Source organism: Dermacentor variabilis, chromosome 2, assembly GCF_050947875.1.
Source record: "Dermacentor variabilis isolate Ectoservices chromosome 2, ASM5094787v1, whole genome shotgun sequence".
Classification (NCBI taxonomy): Eukaryota; Metazoa; Arthropoda; class Arachnida; order Ixodida; family Ixodidae; genus Dermacentor; species Dermacentor variabilis.
This window is the reverse complement of record NC_134569.1, coordinates 86,830,156-86,842,289: the sequence shown is the minus strand read 5'-3', so window position 1 is coordinate 86,842,289 and position 12,134 is coordinate 86,830,156. Positions and strand designations below refer to the sequence as shown.

The window sequence follows — 12,134 nt, the reverse complement described above, 5'->3', positions numbered from 1 at the left end:
CTGCCTGTCACGCGACGTCACAAAACCGCAAGAACTCTCCGCGTCAAAGTGACGTGTACGCATTAAATATACATTAATGTGCCGAATAAAACTGAATTTTCTTCTGAATAGCCGCAGGCTGCCCCGTTCCGAAAGGAATAAAAGATGGCTGCCGTCGATCGCTCAGCCGCTGGGTACTCGCATCTTCCGGAGAGCATAGGTTTATTTGCGTATAATAAAACTTCTTGCGTGGCCGTGTAACGTTTTCGAGCACTTTCGGCAAGTTTACGACCTCATTCTGCTAACTCTTCTTTGCTGAGGATCCGTTTTAGCGTCATTCTTAAGCTTCCGTTGCGTGCCGCCGCGATTTTCGACCAGCCACCGCAAGCTAAGTAAGGGAAAGCGGACCAATCGCAGACGCCGGCACCATCCTCTTCATCCGGTTATTGACTTTCACTGCACTGGGTCAGCCCCTCTGAAGCCCTCTCCACTTGAGCGTGCTCCTCGCCTCTTGTCAACCAATTAGATAAGATAAGCCGCGCAGTGTAGGCAATGTTATTCGTTTTTCAAGCAAACAAAAGTGACCTCCTATGAACGAGCAGGGTGTTTGATTAGCCTGTTCAGACAACCCTGCGGGTGACCGCCCGGTGCTTCCGTCAGCGGTTACGCAAATTTGACGTCAGGAGATTGGAATAAAAACATAGTGGAATAGTTTTACGCTATACGGCCCCTGGTGGTGCTGCAGCGAACCCAGTGGCGCGCGCGTCGTGCGTGCTGAGCTGTGATTGGTTGGTCTTATTTGACAAGGGACAAAGAGCCAGGCCGCAGCTCCCACGTTCACGGAACAAGACGAGCTTCGCAAAGAAAAGATTAAAAATAAAACTAGGTTGACTCGAGCATAAATGCTTCGAATTAAAACCAGGCTGCACCAATACCGCCAACACTTTGAACGCCCTGCTAAAGTGGGTAAAGCGAGAGTTTCGCCGCGAGATCGAGCTGTAGGTGGCAGCACCTTCACCGCGTTATTGCCGATGTGCAGTCGGCGGAGCTCATAGAAATACGCACTGTGGCGCTTCGCTGCCGCCGATTTCAGCCGATTGTGCGCTAAGAAAACACGCTGGCTGCAATGAACTGGTAGTGTAATGCCCTCCAGTTCAACATTTTCTTTTCCACGAAACGCGCCGCGCATTCTTAGTTTGCGTGAAAGAAGCGGAAACTGTCATTCGACGGAGGACTGACTCTCAGACACAGTCTGCTTCGACACTTCTTTGGTGCTTTTCTCTTTGTTATGATTGCGTTCCACTCTCTTGGCGTTCCTGTTGCGCAACGGTACTAAGGCACGATTTTCTGCTAGCTTTGCATTGTTTCTTTTTAAAGAAAGCCTGAGAACGTCTTAACTTTTAATGAGCACTTTACTTTTTCGATTGTAAGGATTTTTTTTCTTGTGAAGCCCTAAACGACTACTATGATCAGGAAACAAGCGATGTGACTGGGTGCTGTGCGTCGCTAGCACGATTTCTGCGTTGTTTCATTGCAGTTATTTCTATCGCGGTGGCGGTAGAAACATCGCATTTAAGCACGATTTCTGTGTTGCCATGGTCACGAGAACGACAGTGCCACAAAAAAGTTCGAAGTTCTTTGTGTTTTCTTTTATTTGAGGGCGAGAAGGGCGAGAAATTAAGGTCGAAAAAAATATTTTCTGTCCTTTATTTAGGTAAAGGGTCGCCGCTACTTTTCATCAAGCTAAGAACGTTAACCAAATGTGTACGCTAGTAATCACCGGCAAATCAGTGTAACGGGCATATCGCACATGCGCCTAATTTAATGCTCCAATTTCACTTTGTTTCTATAACAGAAGATTAAAGTAGCAAAGTGCCGCAATTCACTTCCAAAGTAAATTTTTTTTATTCGTACTAGGTTCATCGCCAGGAAATAAAACGGAGCCTCAGACGCAGATAAGTCTGTCGGTGAAACCACTAAGCGACAGTCACGTGATTATACGCCCTAGATTAAGTGTACCCCACGGCACAATTTGAGTACTTAGCTACATTAAGATACCTTTTTTTCTACCATTAGGTGATACTCACGTCACTTCATGTTTTGTGCTGTCACAAAGATTGCGTAATCGCCAGCACGGAACACAAAGCCGTTAAGCCGCAGCACTCACCTCTCGCTGCGACCATTTCATTTCCTTGTAATGACTTAAAATGCGTTTTCTGATGTGCTCCAAACGTTAAGCGGAGACAAAATTTAAATGGCATCGCGAAACGGAGGGTGCAACGATCACACATCGGGCGCTCGACACGCGCAGTCACCTGGCACGAATTCATCACAGCGCAACATCTACAGTGGAAGGTCAAATGCGTCTGTACATCATCAGAAAAATGGGAACCAGCACTTACGACTGCGCTGCAACCACCTGCCAAACAGTGTTTAGGGAATATGCACTCCGTAAGCGCGCACGGAAACACGTGATAGCTGGCAGACAATGCGGCACACCATCTGCACAATGAGTGGTTGAAGTAGTGTCGGCCAGGCGGCGACTCCGCTCAGTCTAGCGGCCGATACTGCGATGGCTTCTTATTGCGGAGACTTCGCCTCGCACGCGTTCTTGAGCCCACACCGCTCACCGTACGGTTTTCAAGTGGTCTCCACGCTAATGTTTCTTTCTGCCGCCGTTCAATCCGGAGTGCGTGTTTCCTGTGGGGACTCAATCAGAAAACAAAGACATCCGAAGAAATTGCGGGTCAACCATAAAAACGTATAGGACGCTGCCATGAAAGAAAGAAAGAAAGAAAGAAAGAAAGAAAGAAAGAAAGAAAGAAAGAAAGAAAGAAAGAAAGAAAGAAAGAAAGAAAGAAAGAAACTGACATGACTTGGCCTGGTTACAGTCTAATGTGCCGCGGTGAAGCAACCGCCAGGGCGTGCTAGTTCGGACTGGAGATAAAAGGGTCTTAATGCGCGTATATAATGCAGTGCGAGATGGAATATCTCAGCGCAGTACTGCTGCCTATACCGGCGCATCTGGACTATTGTTTGCTCGTTTTCTGCGTCTTCTTTTGGCAAGCATATTTCTTTTTCTTTTTTTTTTTGCCCACATTGGGAAGGCCCGATGTGGTTTCCATCCACATCACAAACCAGATCCACAATTCCATCCACAAACCATATCGATAATCGATCTGGTTTCGACAGCATATGCATAGGTAGGTACCACGAGCATTTGCTGCTGTCACGACGCAGTTCGCTCTACACGCCTACCAGCCAGCTTAAGGGGCAGTGTGTTCGAACGAGTGCAAACATTTGGTAATTGTCCCGCGAGACAACATGTGGTAGATGTTAGCGATTCCCGTCTGATGGCTCCTCTACAATGGACTCGCTCGACTTAGATTACCCCCTTTAAGTGTCTGCGGGGAGCGCCATTAAAAGGAAATGCGACACGAAAAACTGTCAGTATTTTCTAGATATTCTACATTTAATAGCAGCCGGGCGACACGCCATGTACAGAGAGAGAAAGGGAGGTAAAAGAAAAGGAAAGACAGGGAGCCAGATGATATCTCCGATTGGCTACCCTGAACTGGGAAAGGAGAAAAAGAGTACGAAAGGCGAGCGAAGACGAAGGCGGATAAGAAACAACTTAAATGTGTCCGTGCGGGCGCTGTCGTACAGTCTGCGAAGGCGCCACATGTCCGTACAGTGCCAATGTCCCACAGAGACGTACGTTGCGTGGTGCACGGTGTCGCACTGCCACCATTTGTCGCACCAATCCGACATCCTTGAGGAAACGACGCAGCACCTTTATAGCGGCTCGTGGAGATGTCAGTGTAGGCCCATGGCCAAGAATTTTCATTCTTGTTTTGTGTTTTGGTAGTTTCTTTAGAACGTGAAAAAAAAAAAAGAGACGAGAGAGGAGAGATAGTGAAGTCAGAAGAAATATAATTAAAATCATTCTTTCACGTTCTAAACATTGCGCCAAAAGAAGAGTACAGCGAGCCTAAACACCCTCTTGCTTAACGTTCTTTTACAAAAATAAGGTTCGGGTATGGATGGCACTTTCGCAATAAAGTGACTCAATAAAGTGACGCAATACTAAAACTGTCTAATATAGCTTCAACTTAGCTTAGTAAACGGGACATATTTGCAAAAAAAAAAGAAAAGTTCACCTCACTAAGTTGAGCCTATGTTGAATAGATGTCCTTGGACGTCCGGTTATCATTCTGTAAGACTTATTGCCACTGCTACTGCATAAAAATTCTATCTCGTTCTAGATAGATTTCACTGAGTCGAACACATCTGGAAAACTGTAGCGCTTATTAGGTGGAATTTGTGTGGAACGATATTAAGAGTGAACAGTAAGTGTGTACAGAGCGATAAAGCCAAGACACGCGAGAATGAGACGAGTCGTTACGTTCATCCTCACCTCTGTCCTCGTCTAGTAGTATTTTATGTATTTACAACGACCCACCAACAAGCCGAATGAAATGCGCTATTATCGTGTTGGCTGCTAGTTGTGGTGAAAGAACAGCGACGGCTAAGAACTGAGGCTTCTATAGCGTTAGGTCGACCGACCAAACTAAGAACAAACGGTTTACCGTGATTTCCAATGTAACCTGGAGGCATTAAATATTTGCTTCGCTGGTTCAACGGAATCGAAAATATGAACAGCCGGCTTATCTATACATACGTATCGTATACGCCAGCATCAGTAATCGAGATATTTCTAACTGATGCTCGAGGCGCGGTTTAAACAGGCCGTTATGATCGCAAGACGCCTTAACGCCTGCGACCAAACTCTGCGCCTTTCTATATGTCAAAGTTCGATCTCCCGCCTTTCGTAAGCAATTTAATGTAATTTAATGTTTAATGTAACTGGGGCAAGCGCAGCCGCAGTGATTAAAATCGCGTCAAGGAACACTGGGTGATATCCCGACCGCAACGTTGGGTACTCGGGACGAACGATCAATAAATCTGCGTTTATTAATCTTGATCGATTATTCTCAGTAATGCGAGCAGTAATGAAAGTTACTACGGTAACGTCTTCTGCAGTCACTCGTAGAAAATGCGGCACATGCAAGCAATGCTGACCTGACGTGCAGCATAACGCTATAGGGCCGACTTCATCTACGCAAGTGGCCAATAGCCCTCTGAGGATCATGCACTTCCCATATGCGTGACGTCGATATAGCGTGAGCTTTACCTCCACCTGCCTCGGTCTCTCTCGACGGCAAACAAGCGATGAATGCTTCGCTGTCTGTAGCACATCTATTTCACCGACAAGGATGCGCGCCGAGCCCATCGTGACCGGCTTGTGGACATAACGGCGAAACGCTTGAGCACCTGCTGTTAGAATGTCCGACTATCAACAGTTCTCGCTGTGCGCTGCCGAGCAAGTTGCAGCAAACTGATCTTGCTCAAACTACGTTTAATAATATTTTGTTTGCCGAAAGGTCGTGCTTTAACGCGATATGAAACAGCATGTAGTACGGTAGCAGTATAGCTGTGTTGGCATTATTCTTGACCGTGTCAACTGGACTCTCACCTGTAATGATCATACTCTGCGATAGTATTCCTTTCTTTATCTCCTTGTGCATCTTTTCTCCCTGTATGGTGTCTATATAAAGTAAAATAATAATAATACCAACAACAATAATAATAATAATAATAATAATAATAATAATAATAATAATAATAATAATAATAATAATAATAATAATAATAATAATAATAATAATAATAATAATAATAATAATAATAATAATAATAATAATAATAATAATTTGTTTCTACACATTTGATCCTTTCCTTGCCTCTTCTATTTTCTAACGTGCCATCTGCTACATCTGCTTTGCAGTTCCCCCGGAGACACCCGTCATCAGAGACAAATTTGGCAACAAAGTGAACAAGGTGGCCGGCCCTTATCGAGAAGGCGAATCACTGACGCTCACATGTGAAGTCAATGGAGGTGAGTATTTTCATATGTGTTCTGCATGGAATGTTGAGAGGGTAGGGTTGTCCATTGAAAACGGAAACAATTTTTGTGGATTTGCGCAAATTTGTATTGTCGTAGTGTAATTGTATGATATGCGGTCACCATGTTGACATAACAATGAGTCTGATTTAAGCTTATTTCAGTAAGTGTAGGTCTCATCTCGATGACAAAGGAAAGAATATCGCCACACAATTGACGAAAAAATAGTTACAGGCAATGGAGCAAAAATAATGCGTGTGCGAACAACGGCACCATAACTGTATACTCATGGTTTTAGGAGAGTTGCCGAATAATGTGGAGTCTGTTAATATAGAAATCAGAACGAACTGCATTACTTTAGCGAAGATAATAGACCGAGTATTTGGTCATCGTTTCCTTCTCATCTCTTGCAGGGCTAATTACAGCGTATTATAGCCACACAGTTTTAACGGCAAGCGGTAGAAACACTAGAAAACTCGTGCGGCCATATACTGCAGAGCGATTTACAGCCAGTATTTGTACGCGCAGTACCGCGAAAGCAATGGGCCGAAAGATATAATGTGTATATCACTCTATATACGTATTTTTTCACTTGCTGTACAAAGAAAACTGATCTTGAGCACTTTTAGGCGAAGTGCCTTCACAGCTTACTCCATTTTACCAACTATGGACTGTGCAGCAAAGGCCATGGCTGATGCCACCCAATTGCTAACGAAGGCCAGCTGCCCCTTTCATAGAAGGGAGTGGAGCTCGTCCATTATGAGTTACTTATCCTTCCGTAGAGCTTCCAGTCAGTCGGTGTCGTGCAAAGGGTGATCAGAGGCGCACGGTAGAGGGTAGCTCGTTCTGTTTATCTTTTCTAGCAGGCTGGCGCGGCCCATGGCTTTTGCTGCACCGTGCATAGTTTGTAAGATGGAGTCATCATCATCATCATCATCATCATCATCCTGGTTAAGCACACTGCAGGGCAAAGGCTTCTCCCATACTTCTCCAACTACCCCGGTCATGTACTAATTGTGGCCATGTTGTCCCTGCAAACTTCTTAATCTCATCCGCCCACCTAACTTTCTGCCGCCCTCTGCTACGCTTCCCTTCCCTTGGAATCCATTCCATAACTCTCAGTGACCATCGGTTATCTTCGCTCCTCATTACCTGTCCTGCCCATACCCATTTCTTTTTCTTGATTTCAACTAAGATATCATTAACTCGCGTTTGTTCCCTTACCCAATCTGCTCTTTTCTTATCCCTTAACGTTAGACCTATCATTCTTCTTTCCATAGCTCGTTGCGTCGTCCTCAATTTAAGTAGAACCCTTTTCGTAAGCCTCCAGGTTTCTGCCCCGTACGTGAGTACTGGTAAGACACTGCTGTTATAAACTGGAGTTATAAACTGGAGTTAAAGATGGAGTAGATAGTTCTTATACGCGCAGTAGTCCGTGGAGGAGTGCCCGCGTTTCGAGTTCGACTCTCGTCCGCGCGTTAGGATCATATGCGGACAAGTGTAGTCTTGGAGTTTAGTCCCAAATGTCACCGCTTCGCAATCAATGACGCCGGCGCAAACTCGCCAGTAACCACCGTCAAGCCACTGTTTGGCAGCCACTAAGCACGTTCCGCGGTACGGTTCAAGGAGAACCAGCGGAAAGGATTTGGCGCCGTTCCAGGTGGAGTGGGCGGTGGAGCGAAATAAACGCGCCTGAGCAGTTTCCACGTGGCCGGAAGCGTCAAGGAGCTTTTCACACGTTCGCGCGACGCCTTCTCCGTTCCTGCTTTTCTTTCTCTCCCTCTTTTCTTGATCGATTTTGGTGCGCAACTACTTTCTCTTTGATTCTTGTAAGGAAATGGCCGAGAATCAGAGGAGCCGCAATTGTCAAACGTTGCGGAACTATACTTTCGTCGTTTCACATCGGTTATTGCTGTTTTGTAACGCGGTCGGTGACGGGAGAGTCGACAAGGTATTCTCGGCGCGGAGACAGAGAGCGCGAAGAAACCTCGTTGGTTCGAAGCTTTCACGGGATGCGAGCATAGGTGTACGGGAAATGGACAGAGCTGTAGCGGGACACTTGTACTACATTCTGTTGACGACTATAGGATGTGTATCAACATGCATAGAGTCTAACAAACAACGACAATACCATTAAAAAAAAAGCTAAGTGTTACGTCTGAGCGATGTACATTTAGTTTCATCGATGTTTGTATTAAGGCAGCAGCTGGTGAATTTGGCGACGCGGCGAACACTATGGCTGTTCTGCGCATATGTTATTGCTAGGCGACGTTGGCGCCTATGCGTGGCCGCCGCCTTTTCCTTTCCATGTATTATGAGCACATATTAATGGAAACGAAAAACAAGCGTAAATATACCACACAATCACCAGCGTAATTCAAAAAAGCAAATAAGAAAGCTCATACGGACACCTAAATAGGTCACATAAATGAAAACACCATTAATGTTTCCAATATTCCTTGCTTGGAAAGCAATTGTCCGACAGTTCAAATCTAAAGAAAGTGCACGTGATTCCACTACACCTTAATGTGTTTGTGCCCCGTGTGAAAGATCACCAGCTCACATTAGCAGTGGATGTTTCTTCTTCGCTTACTAGTATGTAGTGTGCTTCCAAAGAACATTTTTAAAATAATTTCTTCCGTGAGAAGTGACGACCGTGCTACATAAACGTGGCTTGCAGCCAGCAGCATCATGCGTTAAACGGCTGCGTCACAACGTCAGGACGTTATACCACGGTTGCTGAAAGGTAGATGTCGTGGTCGCAAAGGAGAGGGCCTTTTGTTTTTACCTACGTCCTGCTTATACGATTTATCAGATTGCGAGAAAGTGCATAGAGAGAAAGGATAACGACACTATTTTCTAGCCTCGTTGTGCACCTCTGTCGCGCTATACCTTAACAGAGTAAAAGGTGCTCTTGCAGGCGAAAGCAATAGCGTCCCACTCGCCACATTACAGAGAGTGCGGAGAGGAAAGCCATACAAGAATACGAGACTTGGCTGAATTACAGGCTGCTTTGTTCGCTCAGTGTTCGCAAACTTGAAATCGCCTCTCTCTTCTTGAAAACGACAAGCTTCGCAAGTGCTGCTTCTCGAGCGCTGCAAGCCACGAGACAGGCATTGAGTTTGTGACTAATATGCGTGGTGTTTGGGATCCGACTGCTTGTACGATCTGTTGGGAACTCGGCGCTGACGCCCGTGGTTGTACCTGGGTCGCAAGCCCCAAGGGTAGCGTTGGCCTGGCGGCCTGGGGTACAACTGGAAGCATCCGAAGGTCCCGGCAAAGCAAGAGTCGACTGGTAACAACAAAACAACTTGTTTATTTTAACATCGCAAAGAGTTGGTGGTCAGGTTTGACCGAAGTAGAGAGACGGGAGAGCACTTCACTCAACAGAAGAAATCGGAGCCCTCCTTTTGGCGTCCGGGGGCAGCTGTTTTTATACTCTCGCAGTTGAGGGCAAGAAGGAACCCCTCAAAAGACGAGCACGTGAATGTACAATGGGCTAATGGTGACGCACACTGTCGTGGCGCTGCGCACGATCTCGTAGCACCCTGTCGTGGCGCTGCGCACGATCTCGTAGCACCCTGTCGTGGCGCTGCGCACGATCTCGTAGCACTCTGTCGTGGCGCTGCGCACGATCTCGTAGCACTCTGTCGTGGCGCTGCGCACGATCTCGTAGCACCCTGTCGTGGCGCTGCCGGTCGGACACAATGACTGTAATGAGAGGCTGGTCCCTGCTTTGGCATCGCCTGTTTCGGGCACAATGACTGGAACGAGATCCCTGCTTTGGCATCGCCTGTTTCGGGCCCAATAACTGGAATGAGATCCCTGCTTTGGCATCGCCTGTTTCGGGCACAATGACTGGAACGAGATCCCTGCTTTGGCATCGCCTGTTTCGGGCCCAATAACTGGAATGAGATCCCTGCTTTGGCATCGCCTGTTTCGGGCACAATGACTGGAATGCGAGGAGGATCCCTAGGCGGTCGCATCGCCGCAGACGCGCCTGGAAACACCTGGCGATGAGTGTTGCGGCGACGACGATCGGGCCAAAATGTCTGCCGCCCGCCGCAGTCGCGCCGGCAAAACCACGTGTCGCAGGCGAAACGCAACAGACCGCCCCGCCGGGGGAAGGAGATCCCGATGGACAGGGGACTGCATCCGCTGTCCGGAGGGATGTCGCTCGATGATGCTCATAACCGAAGTCGGGCGTCCCTTGACGTTTCTTGAGCGCAGCGCACAGAGAAGGCCTCGTTCTCTCGTTCAGGTTCGCACGGGACACTGCAAAGTGACTTCGGGAGAGTTCACATTTTTGTTCTCGTTCCCGGCAAGCGTTAGAACTACGCTGAAAACTCAACCGCTCAGTCAGCAAGCACGGCACAACCCTCACTAAGCCCTGCCAGGCTCTTTCCCCTTTTTAGACCACTGCCTAGTTCCTTACAGTAGTCTAGCATCACTCAGAACGCGTCCACAAATTGAAAAATTGCACTAGAAAGCATATCATCACTTTGAAACACTAAACAAAAGCAATATGTTAAAAAAAAATCCTGCCTCAGGAAGAAAAACATCAGTAACAAACAATTTTGAGGCTGATTCCTACGTTAGGGGCTTCGACTTAAGCCATCGGCGTTACCGTTGAGACTCCCCTTTTTGTAACGTACCTCAAAGGAATATTGTTGTAAAGCGAGGCTCCAGCGCAGGAGGCGGCCATTTTTGGGAGAGATGGTCTGCAGCCATTGGAGAGGGCAGTGATCCGTCTCAATGATAAACCTCGAGCCGGCTAGATAGCATGACAATTTCTGAACGGCCCACACGAGACATGCACACTCTTTCTCGGTGGCGCTATACGCCTGCTCACGACTGGTCAGCTTACGACTAGCATACAGGACGGGGTGTTCTACTTCTCCATTTTCCCGTTGGCACAGTACAACGCCCATGCCTCGCTCACTAGCATCGCACTGAACAATGAACCCTTTTGTATAGTCTGGCGATCGTAGCACAGGCTGGCTTGTTAGGGCACTCTTTAGGGCGCTAAAAGCTCTTTCCTTGGTCTCGTCCCAGACGACTGTTTGAGGCTCTGTCTTTCTTAGAGCATCCGTCAGGGGAGCCGCGATATCAGAGTACCTAGGGATGTACCTCTGATAGTAGCCGGCGACACCTAAGAACGACCGAATATCGGTCTTTGTGCGCGGTTGCGGAAAGTCTCGCACAGCGGCCACTTTTATTTCAGAGGGGCGGCGACGACCCTGACCAATCACGTGACCGAGGTAGACAACCTCGGCCTGTGCTATCTGGCACTTAGGAGCCTTGACTGTCAAGCCCGCTTCGCGCAGGCGGGTTAGCACTGCCCGCAAGTGTGTCATATGCTCCGACCAGGATGCGGAGAATATCGCTACGTCGTCTAGATACGGTAAAGCGAATTCTTGCTGTCCCCGCAACACTTTATCCATGAGGCTTGAAAAACAGTATGGCGCGTTCTTCAAACCAAAACTCAACACTTTAGGACGGAATGTTCCCATTGGTGAAATGAACGCCGCATACCTACTAGCCTCTTCTGTAAGTGGAACCTGCCAATAACCCCTGACAAGATCTAGGGTGGAAATAAACTGAGCGCTACTAACTTTCTCAAGGCGCTCCTCGATGTTAGGGATCGGATAAATTTGATCCTTAGTGATGGAATTAAGCCTGCGGTAGTCGACGCAAGGACGAGGTTCCTTGCCCGGTACCTCAACTAAAATCAAAGGGGAGGTATAATCACTCTCACCTGCCTCAATAACACCGAGCTGTAGCATTTTCTTTACCTCAGCCTCCATAATATCGCTCTGGCGGGGTGACACCCGATACGCCTTGGATCGTACTGGCTCTGTGGAGGTAAGTTCTATATCATGAGTAAGTACCGAAGTCCTACCAGGCCTCTCAGAGAACAGACCTTGAAACTCTTGTAATAGCTGGTGTAGTTCGGTTTTCTGCTCGGGCGACAGCGGTGCTTTACTGATAAGGTCACTAATGACTTGACCGGTGTCTTCCCTGTTCGTCACTGAGCCTAGTCCCGGAAGCTCGACCGGAAGCTCTTCAGGAACGTTTACCATCATGCACACCACTGCTTCCCTTTGTCTATAAGGTTTGAGCAGATTACAGTGGTAAACTTGCTGTGCTTTCCGCTTTCCTGGCAGACTTACCACGTAGTTAACTTCCG

At 47.4% G+C, this 12,134-nt stretch overlaps 1 protein-coding gene across 1 annotated transcript in view; it reads left to right on the top strand.

Moving 5' to 3' along the window:
• The window catches only part of LOC142572238 (roundabout homolog 3-like), a 271,702-nt gene that overhangs the window by 193,744 nt on the left and 65,824 nt on the right, over positions 1-12,134 (top strand). Inside the window, exon 3 of the mRNA XM_075681210.1 lies at positions 5,828-5,938. Within this exon, the coding sequence (XP_075537325.1) occupies positions 5,828-5,938 (111 nt within the window). The remainder of the gene's footprint in view (positions 1-5,827; positions 5,939-12,134) is intronic.